Source organism: Lepisosteus platostomus, chromosome 14 (assembly GCF_059453375.1).
Source record: "Lepisosteus platostomus isolate fLepPlt1 chromosome 14, fLepPlt1.hap1, whole genome shotgun sequence".
NCBI classification, from domain to species: Eukaryota; Metazoa; Chordata; class Actinopteri; order Semionotiformes; family Lepisosteidae; genus Lepisosteus; species Lepisosteus platostomus.
In genome coordinates this window covers 665,804-688,037 of record NC_142624.1, presented here as the reverse complement: position 1 = coordinate 688,037, position 22,234 = coordinate 665,804, and the positions used below count along the sequence as shown (strand labels likewise).

Genomic DNA, 22,234 nt, shown 5'->3' with positions numbered 1-22,234 from the left:
TATTGCTGTCCTTGGTTGTTGCTGATAGGGTTTCCAGAGGGAGGAGAAGGGACCGGGAGTTTGCTGAAAGCCTTGGAGAAATGTTCTTGTTAATCGGTGCTCTGCTCTCCCCACATGGGCTCGCGATTGGGTGATTGCGTGGACTCAGTGATCTCGCTGACCAGCTCTTGCACAGAGGGCTACAGTTAATGCTTTTGGAGGTGTGGTGCTTAGGGAGTCCTGGCAGCATTGCATGAATCAAAACGGAAATCTTGCGAGACATTTTTTTCTAGCTTGGTTTGCAGACAGAAGAGTTACTTTTTTATAACAATTTATAATAATTTAACTGTTAAATTGTTGCTCTTTGCTCAGCAGTTGCTGTTTGCTCAACTCTTCGCTCTGTTGCTCTTGCAAATCTCTTGTTATAATGAGTTCAGAGTGTGGCTTAGCAGTTATGCATTGGAGCTGGTTAGCACTACAATGCCTAGACAGCAGTCTGTGGTGTGAGTACACAGTGATATTGTAGTCTTTACTCGGTAAAGACAGCATCTGTGGTGTGAGTACACAGTGATATTGTAGTCTGTACTCGGTAAAGACAGCGTCTGTGGTGTGAGTACACAGTGATATTGTAGTCTGTACTCGGTAAAGACAGCGTCTGTGGTGTGAGTACACAGTGATATTGTAGTCTGTACTCGGTAAAGACAGCGTCTGTGGTGTGAGTACACAGTGATATTGTAGTCCGTACTCGATAAAGACAGCGGTCTGGTGTGAGTGCACAGTGATATTGTAGTCTGTACTCAGTAAAGACAGCGGTCTGGTGTGAGTACACAGCGATATTGTAGTCTGTACTCGGTAAAGACAGCGTCTGTGGTGTGAGGACACAGTGATATTGTAGTCTGTACTCGGTAAAGACAGCGTCTGTGGTGTGAGTACACAGTGATATTGTAGTCTGTACTCGGTAAAGACAGCGTCTGTGGTGTGAGTACACAGTGATATTGTAGTCCGTACTCGATAAAGACAGCGGTCTGTGGTGTGAGTACACAGTGATATTGTAGTCTGTACTCGGTAAAGACAGCGTCTGTGGTGTGAGTACACAGTGATATTGTAGTCCGTACTCGATAAAGACAGCGGTCTGTGGTGTGAGTACACGGTGATATTGTAGTCTGTACTCGGTAAAGACAGCGTCTGTGGTGTGAGTACACAGTGATATTGTAGTCTGTACTCGGTAAAGACAGCGTCTGTGGTGTGAGTACACAGTGATATTGTAGTCTGTACTCAGTAAAGACAGCGGTCTGGTGTGAGTGCACAGTGATATTGTAGTCTGTACTCGGTAAAGACAGCGTCTGTGGTGTGAGTACACAGCGATATTGTAGTCTGTACTCGGTAAAGACAGCGTCTGTGGTGTGAGTACACAGTGATATTGTAGTCTGTACTCGGTAAAGACAGCGTCTGTGGTGTGAGTACACAGTGATATTGTAGTCTGTACTCAGTAAAGACAGCGGTCTGGTGTGAGTGCACAGTGATATTGTAGTCTGTACTCGGTAAAGACAGCGGTCTGGTGTGAGTGGACAGTGATATTGTAGTCTGTACTCGGTAAAGACAGCGTCTGTGGTGTGAGTACACAGTGATATTGTAGTCTGTACTCAGTAAAGACAGCGGTCTGGTGTGAGTGCACAGTGATATTGTAGTCTGTACTCGGTAAAGACAGCGTCTGTGGTGTGAGTACACAGTGATATTGTATTCTGTACTCGGTAAAGACAGCGTCTGTGGTGTGAGTACACAGTGATATTGTAGTCTGTACTCGGTAAAGACAGCGGTCTGGTGTGAGTGCACAGTGATATTGTAGTCTGTACTCGGTAAAGACAGCGTCTGTGGTGTGAGTACACAGTGATATTGTAGTCTGTACTCAGTAAAGACAGCGGTCTGGTGTGAGTGCACAGTGATATTGTAGTCTGTACTCGGTAAAGACAGCGTCTGTGGTGTGAGTACACAGTGATATTGTAGTCTGTACTCGGTAAAGACAGCGTCTGTGGTGTGAGTACACAGTGATATTGTAGTCTGTACTCGGTAAAGACAGCGTCTGTGGTGTGAGTACACAGTGATATTGTAGTCTGTACTCAGTAAAGACAGCGGTCTGGTGTGAGTACACAGTGATATTGTAGTCTGTACTCGGTAAAGACAGCGGTCTGGTGTGAGTGGACAGTGATATTGTAGTCTGTACTCGGTAAAGACAGCGTCTGTGGTGTGAGTACACAGTGATATTGTAGTCTGTACTCAGTAAAGACAGCGGTCTGGTGTGAGTGCACAGTGATATTGTAGTCTGTACTCGGTAAAGACAGCGTCTGTGGTGTGAGTACACAGTGATATTGTAGTCTGTACTCGGTAAAGACAGCGTCTGTGGTGTGAGTACACAGTGATATTGTAGTCTGTACTCGGTAAAGACAGCGTCTGTGGTGTGAGTACACAGTGATATTGTAGTCTGTACTCAGTAAAGACAGCGGTCTGGTGTGAGTGCACAGTGATATTGTAGTCTGTACTCGGTAAAGACAGCGGTCTGGTGTGAGTGCACAGTGATATTGTAGTCTGTACTCGGTAAAGACAGCGTCTGTGGTGTGAGTACACAGTGATATTGTAGTCTGTACTCAGTAAAGACAGCGGTCTGGTGTGAGTGCACAGTGATATTGTAGTCTGTACTCGGTAAAGACAGCGTCTGTGGTGTGAGTACACAGTGATATTGTAGTCTGTACTCGGTAAAGACAGCGTCTGTGGTGTGAGTACACAGTGATATTGTAGTCTGTACTCAGTAAAGACAGCGGTCTGGTGTGAGTGCACAGTGATATTGTAGTCTGTACTCGGTAAAGACAGCGTCTGTGGTGTGAGTACACGGTGATATTGTAGTCTGTACTTGGTAAAGACAGCGTCTGTGGTGTGAGTACACAGTGATATTGTAGTCTGTACTCAGTAAAGACAGCGGTCTGGTGTGAGTGCACAGTGATATTGTAGTCTGTACTCGGTAAAGACAGCGTCTGTGGTGTGAGGACACAGTGATATTGTAGTCTGTACTCAGTAAAGACAGCGTCTGTGGTGTGAGGACACAGTGATATTGTAGTCTGTACTCGGTAAAGACAGCGGTCTGGTGTGAGTACACAGTGATATTGTAGTCTGTACTCGGTAAAGACAAAAGTATCTGTCATTATTCTATAATGCTTGCTGGCCCTGCCACTGACTCCATGCACTTTTGTCATTCAGTAGTGGTATGTAACTAATATATACAGTAAGTAATGTAGCTATGCTGTAATATTAGTTCAGTGTGTTGTAGTTACTTTGGTATATCACTAGATCAGTTTAATTTTCTGTACTGATCTCTTTCCTCCTTTTGACTGGACTTTCACAATGGACAGTTGCACTAGAACATTAGCAGCACACCCTGTGCTGTTCCTGCTACTCTATCCTCCTGATTCATTTTTTCGCCTCCTCTGTAGCTGCCAGTGCTTCTATTATTCACTGACAGCTCTTAGCCTGCCGTTCTGTGATGTCGCACCCATGGTGATATCCCACAAGGCCCTGGGGTGCAGAACCATACAACTTATCAATGGAGAATGAAAGAGAGAAATGGAAGGAATATCAACAAAAGACAAGAGAGAAAAACGATGGAGAAAGAGAGAAAGAGGGAGACAGAGAGAGAGAGACCTCCATTTCTCTCACAATTATCCACCCCACACAAAACCAGATAGAACTGCTGCAGTTTCTATGGCAACCGCACTTGCATAGTTATATATACACCGTGTGTATTTATGTGTCCTGGAGTGGATGTTCAGGTTACAGAGATAGGAGAGAAGAAGGAAGAGAGAGGAGGAGGGGATTTGAATGGGGTTACAGTATGTTAGTACTGCACTGAGAGAGAGAGGGGTTCATACAGACACACTGACTGGACACTCCAGTACATGAACACTGCACTGAGAGAGAGAGGGGTTCATACAGACACACTGACTGGACACTCCAGTACATGAACACTGCACTGAGAGAGAGAGGGGTTCATACAGACACACTGACTGGACACTCCAGTACATGAACACTGCACTGAGAGAGAGAGGGGTTCATACAGACACACTGACTGGACATTCCAGTACATGAACACTGCACTGAGAGAGAGGGGTTAATACAGATGCTGATTCAGGTCAGTACAGTACAGTTGCGTTGCTGGTTCTGTTTACTGGTCAGGGGTGCTGTCAGCATCATTACTCCCTCTGCGCCCCTCCCTCTCCCTGAGCCCCCAGAGTGAACGAGACACGGGCAGTCACAGTTCCTCTTTTTCTGCAGGATGTTGCCATCAGGTGCTGTGATTGATGACCCTAAATGATGGCTGGGGGCATTGAAAATGAAGATATTCGGTAAACTCTGTCTTTTTAAAAGAAGAAGGAGAGAAACTAGTTCTAATCTGACTCCCAGTACACAGCAGTGTGATCCAGTCCAGGTTTTGCTCCCAGCTGCCGGCTCTTGTACAGAAGACAGCACCAGGTGTTGGAGATTTCAAGCTTGTCATTTTGAGCAGATTTGGAATTTAAACAATATTAAGCATATTTGCTTTTCTGATTCATCAGTACAGTTTGTGCGTTTTCTGGCTACTGTCAGGTACTAATTGCAGTCCTAATGACTGCCTGCTCAAGCTGTAATTGTGTACAGCTCTGCTGAACAATGGGAGAGGGGAGGAATGAAGGGAGAGAGAGGCAGACGCAGGGAGATGGGGAGAGAGGCGTCTGTCCTCAGCCACTTTTCATAAGGGATCAGCGCAAGACTGCAGCCTGCTTCTGCGCCTCTGGGCTCCATGCAGTGGAGACGCGGGTTTGAACCGGGGATAGGAACCGGGGCCTGCTGCTGTCTGCCGTGTCCTGGTTTCTCAAGTTGTGGCAGTCTCGCCGTGCTCCCCCTGCGAGAGCGAGGGACGGGGGAAGGAGACAGGCGGGGAGAGAGAGCCCTTGATTCTGTGGCCCATTTTCCGCTCCCCACAGGAGTCTATTCCTGTCCTGTCGCCGCTCTGGGGCTCGAGAGGAGTGGACACGCCGGCCACACGCTCCCGCCACGCCCCCAGCCTGGTCCAGAGCCGGCCAGCTGGCCTGCAGTCACTCAGCACGCCCACGCGTGATCTTCACAGCGCAGGGCGGGTCTGTGCTCTGCCCTCAGCACCCGCAGCCTGATCTCCCCAGAGCTCAGGGCTCAGCAGGCCGGGCCTGGTCAGCCCTGGTCAGCCCTGGTCAGCCTCCCAGGAAAACCAGCAGGTTGCTGTAAGTGCTGGTGTTTGACCAGCAGGTGGCGCTGTTCCATCGTCCCAGAATGGACAACATGGTCACTGACGCTGTCAGTGAGAGTGGGGGTGCTAACCCTGGTGTCAGGGTGTTCCGTGATCGCTCGTGCAGGGGCGAGCTGTGAGAGGGAGGGGTTCAGATGTCGTGCAGCTGTGCTCAGCTCCGCTCGCTGTCAGCAGGACCCACCTGTCCAGCAGCAGGGCTCTGTCCCCAGACACTGCGCCTGTGCTCTCACCCCCCTCTCCGGAGGCAGCACCTTGTCAGAGCCCTGAGGACGCTGCTAGGTGAGCAGATAGATCCTTCTATTAAACCAGTGAAAACGCACTGCAGATTAGAATCGCAAAGTGAGCTCGTTAATTAGAGCAGAATCTACAGCTCGAGCACGCGACACTCACAGCTTTCCACTTGCTGCAACACACACACACTGTAATAAACACACACTGTAATAAATACACACTGTAATAAACACTGTATTATACACGCACTGTAATAAACACACACTGTAATAAACACACTGTATTATACACACACTGTAATAAACACACACTGTAATAAACACTGTATTATACACACACTGTAATAAACACACACACACACACTGTAATAAACACACTGTAATAAACACACACACACTGTAATAAACACACACACTGTAATAAACACACACTGTATTATACACACACTGTAATAAACACACACTGTAATAAACACTGTATTATACACACACTGTAATAAATACACACTGTATTATACACACACTGTAATAAACACACACTGTAATAAACACTGTATTATACACACACTGTAATAAACACACACACTGTAATAAACACACACTGTATTATACACACACTGTAATAAACACACACTGTAATAAACACTGTATTATACACACACTGTAATAAACACACACACTGTAATAAACACACACTGTAATAAACACACTGTATTATACACACACTGTAATACACACACACTGTAATAAACACACACACACTGTAATAAATACACTATTATACACATGCTGTAATCAATACACACTAATATACACACTGTATTATACACACTATGTTATACACACTGTATTATACTCACAAAGTATACACATTGTAATTTACACACACTATGATGTACAATTATAATGTACACACCTAGTGATAATTACGCATTGTACATTACACCCATAAAAATATACAAGTAGTATACTTTACACAAAGTAATTTACACACAGTGTAATATACAGACTATATTTTTCACGTAGTAATACATATGTACTACTGCACTCACAGTCAGAAACACACACAGTGAAGTCCACACAGCGTACTCCACTGTTCCTGGTACACGCACAGTGTAGCAGCACACACCAGCAGAGCATCCGGTATCACTGTGTAGCAACTGTGAGCAGACTCCCTCACTGTGCAAACGCAGTTGCCACGGAAACACAGCCCATCTCTTCGAATTAGGGATTCCTCTCTCTCCCTCTGTTTCAGTTTTTCTCTTTCTTTGAGAGCTGAGCAGCGAGTTCTTGTCTCTCTGTCTCCACAATCTGACAGCACAGCTGATAGCAGTCCGGAGCTGTTCGCATCACGGGGAGGGAGGGAGAGGAGGGGCAGGAGGGGCAGGAGGGCTGATGCAGAGGGACAGCAGGGGGACTCCTTTCATACACCACACATCAAAGCCAAGGCATTCCAGAGCACAATGGTATTCAGACATCACCAGAGTGTTAGGTTTAGGAACACAGAAAACTGCCCTGGATTCCCTGACTCTAGACACACTCCACTGGAGTACATGAGCACTGCACTGAGAGAGAGAGGGGTTCATACAGACACACTGACTGGACACTCCAGTACATGAACACTGCACTGAGAGAGAGAGGGGTTCATACAGACACACTGACTGGACACTCCAGTACATGAACACTGCACTGAGAGAGAGAGGGGTTCATACAGACACGCTGACTGGACACTCCAGTACATGAACACTGCACTGAGAGAGAGAGAGGGGTTCATACAGACACACTGACTGGACACTCCAGTACATTAACACTGCACTGAGAGAGAGAGAGGGGTTCATACAGACACACTGACTGGACACTCCAGTACATTAACACTGCACTGAGAGAGAGAGGGGTTCATACAGACACACTGACTGGACACTCCAGTACATGAACACTGCACTGAGAGAGAGAGGGGTTAATACAGACACACTGACTGGACACTCCAGTACATGAACACTGCACTGAGAGAGAGAGGGATTCATACACACACACTGACTGGACACTCCAGTACATGAACACTGCACTGAGAGAGAGAGGGGTTAATACAGACACACTGACTGGACACTCCAGTACATGAACACTGCACTGAGAGAGAGAGGGGTTCATACACACACACTGACTGGACACTCCAGTACATGAACACTGCACTGAGAGAGAGAGAGGGGTTCATTCAGACACACTGACTGGACACTCCAGTACATTAACACTGCACTGAGAGAGAGAGAGGGGTTCATACAGACACACTGACTGGACACTCCAGTACATTAACACTGCACTGAGAGAGAGAGGGGTTCATACAGACACACTGACTGGACACTCCAGTACATGAACACTGCACTGAGAGAGAGAGGGGTTCATACAGACACACTGACTGGACACTCCAGTACATGAACACTGCACTGAGAGAGAGAGAGGGGTTAATACAGACACACTGACTGGACACTCCAGTACATGAACACTGCACTGAGAGAGAGAGGGGTTCATACAGACACACTGACTGGACACTCCAGTACATGAACACTGCACTGAGAGAGAGGGGTTAATACACACACACTGACTGGACACTCCAGTACATGAACACTGCACTGAGAGAGAGAGAGGGGTTCATACAGACACACTGACTGGACACTCCAGTACATGAACACTGCACTGAGAGAGAGAGGGGTTCATACAGACACACTGACTGGACACTCCAGTACATGAACACTGCACTGAGAGAGAGAGGGGTTAATACAGACACACTGACTGGACACTCCAGTACATGAACACTGCACTGAGAGAGAGAGGGGTTCATACAGACACACTGACTGGACACTCCAGTACATGAACACTGCACTGAGAGAGAGGGGTTCATACAGACACACTGACTGGACACTCCAGTACATGAACACTGCACTGAGAGAGAGAGGGGTTCATACAGACACACTGACTGGACACTCCAGTACATGAACACTGCACTGAGAGAGAGAGGGGTTCATACAGACACACTGACTGGACACTCCAGTACATGAACACTGCACTGAGAGAGAGAGGGGTTCATACAGACACACTGACTGGACACTCCAGTACATGAACACTGCACTGAGAGAGAGAGGGGTTCATACACACACACTGACTGGACACTCCAGTACATGAACACTGCACTGAGAGAGAGAGGGGTTCATACAGACACACTGACTGGACACTCCAGTACATGAACACTGCACTGAGAGAGAGAGGGGTTAATACAGACACACTGACTGGACACTCCAGTACATGAACACTGCACTGAGAGAGAGAGGGGTTCATACAGACACACTGACTGGACACTCCAGTACATGAACACTGCACTGAGAGAGAGAGGGGTTCATACACACACACTGACTGGACACTCCAGTACATGAACACTGCACTGAGAGAGAGAGGGGTTCATACAGACACACTGACTGGACACTCCAGTACATGAACACTGCACTGAGAGAGAGAGGGGTTAATACAGACACACTGACTGGACACTCCAGTACATGAACACTGCACTGAGAGAGGGGTCAGCTGTCAGTGATGTATGTGACAAGCAGGGTGATGACCTCTATCTCTCCATGTGTCACCAGTGACTCCCTCTGTCAGCCTGTTGCCTTCTGTCCCTCTCTCCCTGCACACTGTGACTGACAGCCTGCTGACCTGCTCTTACTCCTCTCCCCTTCCTCGTCATCCTCCTGCCTTCCTCTCCTCTCTCGCGCTCTGTGTCACGGTCTCACTTGCTCATGCCGGGCTGACAGAGAACAGAGACAGGGAGAGCCAGGGAGAGAGACAGGAGCAGCAGAGACAGACAGAGCCAGGGAGAGAGACAGGAGCAGCAGAGACAGACAGAGCCAGGGAGAGAGAGACAGAGACAGGAGCAGAGACAGACAGAGCCAGGGAGAGAGACAGGAGCAGCAGAGACAGACAGAGCCAGGGAGAGAGACAGGAGCAGCAGAGACAGACAGAGCCAGGGAGAGAGAGACAGAGACAGGAGCAGAGACAGACAGAGCCAGGGAGAGAGACAGGAGCAGCAGAGACAGACAGAGCCAGGGAGAGAGACAGGAGCAGCAGAGACAGACAGAGCCAGGGAGAGAGACAGGAGCAGCAGAGACAGACAGAGCCAGGAGCAGCAGGGAGCAGTCGGGGGCTGGGCTGTGCTGACACCGGGACACTGAGGCCCTGACAGCGCAGTGACTCACTGCTGCCTCCCCCGCTCCCTCGCGCTGGCTCTGCCTGTGTCTCTGCTCCGCCGCTGGAGCAGCGTGGAGACGGAGGACTGGGAAAGAGATCAAGGGAGGAGCAGGGAGAGAGAGCCGGCGAATCGAGCCCCAGCTGGGACTGCACTCCCCGTTTCACTGCACTCTGGGCTGCTGTGTTAGTGTCTGCTCCGCTGCGTGCCTGGTGTTGTGCTGAGGGAGCTCGTTTACCTGGCCACGGAGCTGTGAAGATGCCGAGGGGCGGTCCGAGCTCTTCCCGTGGCTGGCCCTCCGCCCGCCGGAGCAGTCCGGGACAGCGCCCCCCAGCGATCACGAGTCCTCCCAGTGTCGGCGCTGCGCTGTGGGCCGTGTGGGGCTCTGAGTGTGGACACAGCTGACCGTGTTGGCGCACGTCTCTGTCTCCGCTCGCTCTCTCAGGCCTGGAGTGGACACTGGCACATGGCAGCATGGTCAGCAGGCTGGGCCTGGTCAGCCCTGGTCAGCCCTGGTCAGCCCTGGGGCGGGAGGCCTCCAAGGAAAACCAGCATGTTGCTGTAAGTGCTGGTGTTTGACCAGCAGGTGTTGATGTTCCATCGTCTCAGAATGGACAACATGGTCACTGAAGCTGTCAGTGAGAGTGGGGGTGCTGTCAGTGAGAGTGGGGTGCTGACCCTGATGTCTGAACGCTGGTCACTATCGATCCCGGGGTGCTGTCAGTGAGAGTGGGGTGCTGACCCTCATGTCTGACCGCTGGTCACTATTGATCCCGGGGTGCTGTCAGTGAGACTGGGGGTGCTGTCAGTGAGAGTGGGGTGCTGAGCCTGGTGTCTGACCGCTGGTCACTATCGATCCTGGGGTGCTGTTAGTGAGAATGGGGTGCTGACCCTCGTGTCTGACCGCTGGTCACTATTGATCCCGGGGTGCTGTCAGTGAGACTGGGGGTGCTGTCAGTGAGTGTGGGGTGCCGAGCCTGGTGTCTGACCGCTGGTCACTATCGATCCTGGGGTGCTGTCAGTGAGAGTGGGGTGCTGACCCTCCAGGTGAAGTGCTCTGGCTGTTCGAGGGGTGAAGTGGGTGCTGGCAGGCTGTAGCGATGGCTCAGCAGGTTGTTCAATCCTGCTGCCTGACAGATACACTGCTCCGGGCGAGAGGGAGGTACATTCATTTCCACTGACACACGTTGCTGGAGAAGAGTCTCAAAAGGTGCATTTATTCCTGAGCCATGGCTTCTGCAGTGTGCCCTCTGCTCTGTTCTCGTCAGTCTCCTGTCTCCCCTGTGCTGTGTGTCTATTACCAGGAGTCTCTGTGATCTCCCCTCTCTCACTGTGTCTCCTGTCCTGTTGTGTGATTGTTACTGAGGGATTCTCTGTGATCTCCCCTCTCTCACTGTGTCTCCTGTCCTGTTGTGTGTTTGTTACTGAGGGATTCTCTGTGCTCTCCTCTCTGTCGCTGTGTCCTCTGTCCTGCTGTGTGTGTGTCTGTCACAGAGGGAGCTGTGAGCCCCATGACCCCACGCTGGGACAGCTCAGCTGGGCTGTATCCCCAGAGCAGGAGCTGGGCAGCGCTGCACAGGCAGAGCCCTTCGGAGCAGTGCAGTCTCACAATGTTTGGGATCGCAGACAATCCCAGGGGACAGAGTCTCCGAAACCCCGTCGGATTAGCCAAATATTTAATCAGAGAGAGAAGGTGAGGAATGTTAATTAAAAGCTGCCATGAATAAAGGTCAACTGCAATTATTTGATCATCTGAAATGTAGGACTAATTTATTCGAGAAGGCATCCTCTGTGTTTGATCAGAGCAGGAGCTGAAGTCAGCAAGAAACTTGTGTCCACCACTCTCTGATCCTCTGTGATCTCCTCTCTCTCACCGTGTCTCCTGTCCTGCTGTGTGTGTATCTATTACTGAGGAATCCTCTGTGATCTCCTCTCTCTCACTGTGTCTCCTGTCCTGTTGTGTGATTATTACTGAGGGATATGAGATTATTGAGGGTAGTGGGCACACTGTGTCTCCTGTCCTGTTGTGTGATTATTACTGAGGGATATGAGATTATTGAGGCAGTGCACACTGTGTCTCCTGTCCTGTTGTGTGTGATTATTACTGAGGGATATGAGATTATTGAGGGCAGTGCACACTGTGTCTCCTGTACTGTTGTGTGATTATTACTGAGGGATATGAGATTATTGATGGCAGTGCACACTGTGTCTCCTGTACTGTTGTGTGTGATTATTACTGAGGGATATGAGATTATTGAGGGCAGTGGGCACACTGTGTCTCCTGTCCTGTTGTGTGTGATTATTACTGAGGTATATGAGATTATTGAGGGCAGTGCACACTGTGTCTCCTGTCCTGTTGTGTGATTATTACTGAGGGATATGAGATTATTGAGGGCAGTGGGCACACTGTGTCTCCTGTCCTGTTGTGTGTGATTATTACTGAGGGATATGAGATTATTGAGGGCAGTGCACACTGTGTCTCCTGTACTGTTGTGTGTGATTATTACTGAGGGATATGAGATTATTGAGGGCAGTGGGCACACTGTGTCTCCTGTCCTGTTGTGTGTGATTATTACTGAGGGATATGAGATTATTGAGGGCAGTGCACACTGTGTCTCCTGTACTGTTGTGTGTGATTATTACTGAGGGATATGAGATTATTGAGGGCAGTGGGCACACTGTGTCTCCTGTTCTGTTGGGTGTGATGATTATTGAGGGCAGTGGGCACACTGTGTCTCCTGTCCTGTTGTGTGTGATTATTACTGAGGGATATGAGATTATTGAGGGCAGTGGGCACACTGTGTCTCCTGTCCTGTTGTGTGTGATGATTATTGAGGGCAGTGGGCACACTGTGTCTCCTGTCCTGTTGTGTGTGATGATTATTGAGGGCAGTGGGCACACTGTGTCTCCTGTCCTGTTGTGTGTGATGATTATTGAGGGCAGTGGGCACACTGTGTCTCCTGTCCTGTTGTGTGTGATGATTATTGAGGGCAGTGGGCACACTGGCTCAAGGCCTCACTGCCTCTGCGGGTTGTTCGGCCTGTTCTGTGTGGAGTTTGCATGTGTGCCGTGCCTGCCTGGGGTTTCTCAGGTAGCTCTGGGTTCCTCCGGTGGTCTGTGAATTTCCCCTGTAAGTGGTGGAGGTGAGAGCTCAGGTCCTGCCCTGAGGCTGGATGCACTTCAGTCTGATAACGCCACTGTGTAGCAGCCTGACAGTGTTCAGTTGCATTCAGATCACAGACCCACTTCTTGTCCTTGCTGAAAAGCAGCTGCTGTGTTCTCTATTAATCTACCGTATAACCACAATACAGCCTGTCAGCATCGCTCTTCAGGAAGCGCAGCGCAGACGACTGTCACTAGACATCAACTTTGACACAGTGCGCTAAAATAACCGTGTCGCCCCAGTGTGCAGAAGGTGCAGTCGTGCACCTGGAGCAGCAGTTCTGCACAGGTCAGTAGCAATTCGTGCGAGGCCAGTGGAACCATGTGGGCGCCAGGCCCCGTGCACCAGTCACACGGCTCTGTCTCCCCCTCCCAATCGAAACAACTCCCCCCACAGGGCACTGTACCAGTCTGTGCAGCTGATACCCTCCTCCTGCCACTTTCTCTCCATCTCGAGCTCATGCTCGTGCTCCGCCAGTGGGCACAGAGAGACAGAGAGAGTCACTCTGCACACAGAGAGGAGAGAGAGCAGGGTGGGCTTCAATACAGCACAGAGACAGAGAGAGTCACTCTGCACACAGAGAGGAGAGAGAGCAGGGTGGGCTTTAATACAGCACTGAGACAGAGAGAGTCACTCTGCACACAGAGAGGAGAGAGAGCAGGGTGGGCTTCAATACAGCACAGAGACAGAGAGAGTCACTCTGCACACAGAGAGGAGAGAGAGCAGGGTGGGCTTTAATACAGCACTGAGACAGAGAGAGTCACTCTGCACACAGAGAGGAGAGAGAGCAGGGTGGGCTTCAATACAGCACTGAGACAGAGAGAGTCACCCTGCACACAGAGAGGAGAGAGAGCAGGGTGGGCTTTAATACAGCACTGAGACAGAGAGAGTCACTCTGCACACAGAGAGGAGAGAGAGCAGGGTGGGCTTTAATACAGCACTGAGACAGAGAGAGTCACCCTGCACACAGAGAGGAGAGAGAGCAGGGTGGGCTTTAATACAGCACTGAGACAGAGAGAGTCACTCTGCACACAGAGAGGAGAGAGAGCAGGGTGGGCTTTAATACAGCACTGAGACAGAGAGAGTCACCCTGCACACAGAGAGGAGAGAGAGCAGGGTGGGCTTTAATACAGCACTGAGACAGAGAGAGTCACTCTGCACACAGAGAGGAGAGAGAGCAGGGTGGGCTTTAATACAGCACTGAGACAGAGAGAGTCACTCTGCACACAGAGAGGAGAGAGAGCAGGGTGGGCTTCAATACAGCACAGAGACAGAGAGAGTCACTCTGCACACAGAGAGGAGAGAGAGCAGGGTGGGCTTTAATACAGCACTGAGACAGAGAGAGTCACTCTGCACACAGAGAGGAGAGAGAGCAGGGTGGGCTTTAATACAGCACTGAGACAGAGAGAGTCACCCTGCACACAGAGAGGAGAGAGAGCAGGGTGGGCTTTAATACAGCACTGAGACAGAGAGAGTCACTCTGCACACAGAGAGGAGAGAGAGCAGGGTGGGCTTCAATACAGCACAGAGAGAGTCAATTTCAATTCAATTCAATTCAAGGTGCTTTATTAGCATGACCGATGGGTACAATCAGTGTTGCCAAAACAAATAAAAATAATAAAATTAACATAGAACAAAACAAAAAATAGAAGTAAAATAAAATCTACAGACATGTTACAGACATTTACAACAAAGACATATTATATAATATTGACATACTGTAGGCAGCTGGAGCATTATTGGGAGACGGACTCACTGTTCCTCAGGCTGTGACAGGAGATCACATACTGGGCTGCCAGATCAACTGAGTTCCCTCCTCCCTCTCCCAGTAGGATTGGGACCTGTTGTGGTTTTGGCAGGTGTGGGAACTCTGGGATTAGATTTCTGAATTTCGGGAAGAATGTTTCTCTAATCCCAGAGTATCTGTCACAGTGCAGTAGGAAGTGCACCTCTGTCTCTATTTCTCCCTGCTGGCAGTGGGAGAGTCACTCACTGTGAAAGCCCGCCCTGCTCTCTCTCCTCTCTCTGTGTGCGAGTGGCTCTCCAGTGGGCACAATGAGTGGATCTTGTTCTGCCAGCTGTCACTCACCCGCACTAATAGTCCACTTGACTCTACACCAGCCCTGTGTTTGCGGCCCTCTCGCAATGTTCTCCTCTCGCACTCGCTGACATTGCTGTCTCGTCACTGTCTGAGGCTGCCTTCTGACTAACACACAGCTCACAGCCCCTGTCTCTCCTCTGACAAAAGAGATTGTCTGAATCATTTTCCCTGACTCTACAGGTGCCACAGTGGTGATCACACTGAGTCCTCTTTTGCCAAAAGACAGCACACACATTGCGAGAGAGGAGATCACAAATAAAACCATTAGTAATAAACACACACAACAGGACAGGAGACACAGTGAGAGAGAGGAGATCACAGAGAATCTCTCAGCAATAAACACACACAGCAGGACAGGAGACACAGTGAGAGAGAGGAGATCACAGAGAATCCCTCAGCAATAAACACACACAACAGGACAGGAGACACAGTGAGAGAGAGGAGATCACAGAGAATCCCTCAGCAATAAACACACACAACAGGACAGGAGACACAGTGAGAGAGGGGAGATCACTGGGGATCCCTCAGTAATAAATACACACAACAGGACAGGAGACACAGTGAGAGAGGGGAGATCACAGAGAATCCCTCAGCAATAAACACACACAACAGGACAGGAGACACAGCGACAGAGAAGAGAGCACAGAGGATCCCTCAGTAACAAACACACAACAGGACAGGAGACACAGTGAGAGAGGGGAGATCACAGAGAATCCCTCAGTAACAAACACACAGAGATGTGTTCACATGCAGGTTGGCTGGCTGGCGCCACACTGACAGATGGTAGGGACCACACTGTACACAGCACTTGTGGAGCTGTGTGGATTTTCACATCCCCTGAGACACATCAGCCTTAAGCACACACATATATCACACACTCCTGCGCACTATCTCATAACTCTTGCTGTCTGATAACTCACACATGCTCCCTGAGACACACACTTGTGAACTGATTGTAGAACATTACAAAGTTATACTGCATACTATATACTGTATAAACCAGCTGAAAAATAGATAACAGAAGATGATGGGGTGATAAATTCTTATCAAAATATACCTGAGAAACCTGAGAAGCACAGGTTTCTCAGGTACACAGCCCAGTCACAGGGCTCTAGACTCTTCTAGTCCCTGTGGAGTCCAGCACACTGACACAGCCCAGTCACAGGGCTCTAGACTCTTCTAGTCCCTGTGGAGTCCAGCACACTGACACAGCCCAGTCACAGGGCTCTAGACTCTTCTAGTCCCTGTGGAGTCCAGCACACTGACACAGCCCAGTCACAGGCTCTAGACTCTTCTAGTCCCTGTGGAGTCCAGCACACTGACACAGCCCAGTCACAGGGCTCTAGACTCTTCTAGTCCCTGTGGAGTCCAGCACACTGACACAGCCCTGTCACAGGGCTCTAGACTCTTCTAGTCCCTGTGGAGTTCAGCACACTGACACAGCCCAGTCACAGGCTCTAGACTCTTCTAGTCCCTGTGGAGTCCAGTACACTGATACACAGCCCAGTCACAGGGCTCTAGACTCTTCTAGTCCCTGTGGAGTCCAGCACACTGACACAGCCCAGTCACAGGGCTCTAGACTCTTCTAGTCCCTGTGGAGTCCAGCACACTGACACAGCCCAGTCACAGGCTCTAGACTCTTCTAGTCCCTGTGGAGTCCAGCACACTGACACAGCCCAGTCACAGGCTCTAGACTCTTCTAGTCCATGTGGAGTCCAGCACACTGACACACAGCCCAGTCACAGGCTCTAGACTCTTCTAGTCCCTGTGGAGTCCAGCACACTGACACACAGCCCAGTCACAGGCTCTAGACTCTTGTAGTCCCTGTGGAGTCCAGCACACTGACACAGCCCAGTCACAGGCTCTAGACTCTTCTAGTCCCTGTGGAGTCCAGCACACTGACACACAGCCCAGTCACAGGCTCTAGACTCTTCTAGTCCCTGTGGAGTCCAGCACACTGACACACAGCCCAGTCACAGGCTCTAGACTCTTCTAGTCCCTGTGGAGTCCAGCACACTGACACAGCCCAGTCACAGGCTCTAGACTCTTCTAGTCCCTGTGGAGTCCAGTACACTGACACAGCCCAGTCACAGGCTCTAGACTCTTCTAGTCCCTGTGGAGTCCAGCACACTGACACACAGCCCAGTCACAGGCTCTAGACTCTTGTAGTCCCTGTGGAGTCCAGCACACTGACACAGCCCAGTCACAGGGCTCTAGACTCTTCTAGTCCATGTGGAGTTCAGCACACTGACACAGCCCAGTCACAGGCTCTAGACTCTTCTAGTCCCTGTGGAGTCCAGCACACTGACACAGCCCAGTCACAGGGCTCTAGACTCTTCTAGTCCCTGTGGAGTCTGGGACACTGACACAGCCCAGTCACAGGCTCTAGACTCTTCTAGTCCCTGTGGAGTCCAGCACACTGACACAGCCCAGTCACAGGGCTCTAGACTCTTCTAGTCCATGTGGAGTTCAGCACACTGACACAGCCCAGTCACAGGCTCTAGACTCTTCTAGTCCCTGTGGAGTCCAGTACACTGACACAGCCCAGTCACAGGGCTCTAGACTCTTCTAGTCCCTGTGGAGTCCAGCACACTGACACAGCCCAGTCACAGGGCTCTAGACTCTTCTAGTCCCTGTGGAGTCCAGTACACTGACACAGCCCAGTCACAGGCTCTAGACTCTTCTAGTCCCTGTGGAGTCCAGCACACTGACACAGCCCAGTCACAGGGCTCTAGACTCTTCTAGTCCCTGTGGAGTCCAGCACACTGACACAGCCCAGTCACAGGGCTCTAGACTCTTCTAGTCCCTGTGGAGTCCAGCACACTGACACAGCCCAGTCACAGGCTCTAGACTCTTCTAGTCCCTGTGGAGTCCAGCACACTGACACAGCCCAGTCACAGGGCTCTAGACTCTTCTAGTCCCTGTGGAGTCCAGCACACTGACACAGCCCAGTCACAGGGCTCCAGTTTGTTTTTCCTGATCCTTGTCTGTGGCCTGTCTGTCTCAGGTAGTCCTTTAATGAATGTTTAAAGTGGATGTAGGAGTGCTGTGAGGTGTTTGATGCTGGAGCTCTGTGAGCCAGGAGAAACTAGTGAGTGCTTGTTGAAACACATCTGCGCAATAAGCCATCTTATTGCACATCTCAGTGTGATGCTGAAGTATATTGAACTGTCTCTTGTGTTTCCTTCACTGTCAAGTCCAGAGCATGCAGAGTCTGTCTGTGTGGGTGTGTGAGTGTCCGTCTTGGGACCTGCGTACAGGCTCCTGTGTGAGACCTGTAGCCTCGTGCGCGGCCGGCTCTCAGCGTGGGGTCTGGGGAATAACAGCACAGCTGAGAGCAGCGTGTGAGCCTGTCAGGACGAGGATCAGGAAGCAGAGCAATTCAATTAGAGCTCTCCTGGCAGTAATTACAGCTGAAAATATAGGACACAGAGCCGGGAGGCAGGGGGAGGGAGAGCCAGCGACGTGGGTCTGTCAGGTGCCTGTCCAGCACTGCCTCACACTGCCTCACAGGAGTCAGCACACAGCCCAGCCTCTGTCCAGCACTGCCTCACAGGAGTCAGCACACAGCCCAGCCTCTGTCCAGCACTGCCTCACAGGAGCCAGCACACAGCCCAGCCTCTGTCCAGCACTGCCTCACAGGAGTCAGCACACAGCCCAGCCTCTGTCCAGCACTGCCTCACAGGAGCCAGCACACAGCCCAGCCTCTGTCCAGCACTGCCTCACAGGAGTCAGCACACAGCCCAGCCTCTGTCCAGCACTGCCTCACAGGAGTCAGCACACAGCCCAGCCTCTGTCCAGCACTGCCTCACAGGAGTCAGCACACAGCCCAGCCTCTGTCCAGCAGTGCCTCAGCTGTCAGTATTCCAGTGTTCTCTCACAGGCCAGTCAGACGGGGGTGGGGGTCCCCACCTCCATTGCCTGGGTTTAGCCTCATGAATGCGCATGAACAGGCCTGACAGCTGCAGGAAGCCGCTGAGCTCTGTGGACGCGCTGGTGGACGTGCGCTGGGCTGGCCAGCGGTCAGCGCTGAGCGAGCACAGGGGGCTGTGTGCTGGGAGGAAGGAGGCTGGGAACCGAGCGCAGGAAAGGCAGTGAGCCAAGTGAAACAGCTCGTCGTCTGAAACTCTGAAACCCCAAAAATATCCTTAGCAATCCCCCCCAGAACAGACGTGCAGAGCGCTGTGGAGTGTGTGCTGGAGGCTGCTGGGCCTGCTCTCTGCCCCGCGCGCCCGGTGTGGACATGTCTGTGTGGGGCTCTGTGCTGACTCACGCCCACACGTGTCTCTGTGTGTGAGCGGGGCTCCTGGTCCGCCCCGTCTCAGTGGTCTCTCCCACCGCTCCTCTCAGCTCATTAATCTGCAGCAAAGAGAACGGATCGACCCATGTGTGTCCCGGGGGGGGGCTTTGATGTGGATTCATTAACACAGCCAGCTGATGCGCTGATCCTCACCTTCATCTGCTCCGCTGAGACCCGCGCTCTCACGCACACACGATCCCGCGCCAGGCCAGAGCCCCGTTCACCTGCTCTCGGTCCTGGGACTGGCACTTGTTGAGTGACTCCGAGGCGGAGAAGTCACTGGCCTGAGGTCAGGCAGATGCTCTGGGCAGCCGCTGTCCCAGCTGGGCTGGAGTACTAACCCACTGGCCCCTCTCTCCCAGGATGACAACTCGATGTTCTTCCAGTTTGGGCCGTCCATCGAGCAGCAGGCCACGGTGATGCTGAACATCATGGAGGAGTACGACTGGTACATCTTCTCCATCGTCACCACCTACTACCCAGGCTACCAGGACTTCGTCAACAAGGTACCAGAACACAGAGAGAGCGATCACTGCTCCCACCTTCACACTGCATAGCCTGGGGATTCTCATCCTCTCGTGTCCTCGAGTCCATCATCTTCTCGTGTCCTCATGTCCATCATCCTCCCGTGTCCTCGAGTCCATCATCTTCTCATGTCCTCATGTCCATCATCCTCCCGTGTCCTCGAGTCCATCATCTTCTCATGTCCTCATGTCCATCATCCTCCCGTGTCCTCATGTCCATCATCCTCCCGTGTCCTCGAGTCCATCATCCTCCCGTGTCCTCATGTCCATCATCCTCCCGTGTCCTCATGTCCATCATCCTCCCGTGTCCTCGAGTCCATCATCCTCCCCTGTCCTCGAGTCCATCATCCTCCCGTGTCCTCATGTCCATCATCCTCCCGTGTCCTCGAGTCCATCATCCTCCCGTGTCCTCATGTCCATGATCCTCCCGTGTCCTCATGTCCATCATCCTCCCGTGTCCTCGAGTCCATCATCCTCCCCTGTCCTCGAGTCCATCATCCTCCCGTGTCCTCATGTCCATCATCCTCCCGTGTCCTCGAGTCCATCATCCTCCCGTGTCCTCATGTCCATGATCCTCCCGTGTCCTCATGTCCATCATCCTCCCGTGTCCGTCTCACCCTCTCCCGCCGTGCCAGAGTGCCAGCACAAGGCAGCATGGCAGCAGGTGTCCTCAGCTCTCACCCCGTGTCTCTGCCGCCCCCTCCCGGCCGCAGGTCCGCAGCACCATCGAGAACAGCTTCGTGGGCTGGGAGCTGGAGGAGGTGCTGCTGCTGGACATGTCCCTGGACGACGGGGACTCCAAGATCCAGAACCAGCTGAAGAAGCTGCAGAGCCCCGTCATCCTGCTCTACTGCACCAAGGAGGAGGCCACCTACATCTTCGCCGTGGCGCACTCCGTGGGCCTCACGGGCTACGGCTACACCTGGATCGTGCCCTCGCTGGTCACGGGGGACGCCGACAACGTCCCCGCGGAGTTCCCCACCGGCCTGATCTCCGTGTCCTACGACGAGTGGGACTACGGGCTGGAGGCCCGCGTGCGCGACGGCGTGGCGGTGATCGCCACGGCGACCTCCACCATGCTGCTGGACCGCGGGCCGAACACGCTGCTGAAGGCTGAGTGCCACGGCACGCCGGACAAGAAGGGCGGCGGGGGGGCAGCGGGGGCGGCGGGGAACCCCAACGAGCTGCTGCGGTAAGGAGTGGGGTCACTGAGCGCGGGGTCACAGAGTTCACACTGCACACTGCGGTACTGTGCTCATACTGCACACTGCGGTACTGTGCTCATACTGCACACTGCGGTACTGTGCTCATACTGCACACTGCGGTACTGTGTTCTTACTGCACACTGCGGTACTGTGCTCATACTGCACACTGCGGTACTGTGTTCATACTGCACACTGCGGTACTGTGCTCATACTGCATGCTCATTGGGGTGATGTAATTAGTGGGGTACCACAGGGATCTGTACTAGCACCACTGCTCTTCCCCAGTTACATCAGTGGTCTAGATTCTGGTATAGTCGGTGAACTAGTGACACCAGACTACAGTGCTAGTAAGCAGTGTGGAAGCTGGGAAGCAGAGTTTCAGGACAATCCAGTTCCAGAGTGGATGAAGAACTTGGCAGATGACCTCTAATGTACACAAGTGCAGAGCCTTGCACTCAGGAAGCAGAAACACAGCATATTAAAAACAACATGTGATCAAGTAGTGAGCTTGAAGACGCTGCTTCTGAAAACGCATGTTATCTTTACACAAAGGGTGGTGGGAGCGTGGAACAAGTCCCCCATCCCTGTTGTTGAGGTTGATGCCGTCTTCTTTCAAGAAACAGCTGGATGAGATCCTGGGATTAATTAGCTACTTATTACCAAACGAGATGTGCGAATGAGATAACTAGATCAGTAGGTACGGCTGATGCCCTCCTGTCTGTACAGTGTCTCCTGCTCTTGTGTTAAGTGTCAGAGCAGGCTCACTCTAGTGCTGGGGTTAGGGTTAGGGACTCCGGTTGGAGTGGTGGTTTAGTGTTGATCAATACACAGCAATCTGGCCGTCTCACTCTCTTTCAGCTCATAATGGATTCACTCTCTGTCTTAAACGCTGCTGTTATGTCTCTCTCAGATCCTGTCTTGGGCTCTATCTCTCTATCTCCCGTTTTCTTCTTCCCTCTCCTTATCTGTTATCATGAATGTGCCGACTTCCTTTAACACATTTATCTTTCTTTCTTGTTGACACAATCTCTCCATCTCTATCTCCCAATCCCATTTCCATCAATCTCTCCCTCCCGCGCTCTCTCCCAGTCACACAGTAACTCTGTCCAGCCCTGCACCTGTCTTCCGTGTTCATGAGAGTGAGACGGGCCAGGCTGAGAGTCCTCACAGTGAGACAGGCCAGGCTGAGAGTC

General features: G+C 51.4%; 1 protein-coding gene across 1 annotated transcript in view; it reads left to right on the top strand.

The window, feature by feature from the left end:
* Positions 1 to 22,234, top strand: part of LOC148648541 (glutamate receptor ionotropic, NMDA 2B-like) — a 72,167-nt gene that overhangs the window by 28,873 nt on the left and 21,060 nt on the right. Inside the window, exons 6-7 of the mRNA XM_088606911.1 lie at positions 19,675 to 19,818; positions 20,550 to 21,028. Of these exons, the coding sequence (XP_088463037.1) occupies positions 19,675 to 19,818; positions 20,550 to 21,028 (623 nt within the window). The remainder of the gene's footprint in view (positions 1 to 19,674; positions 19,819 to 20,549; positions 21,029 to 22,234) is intronic.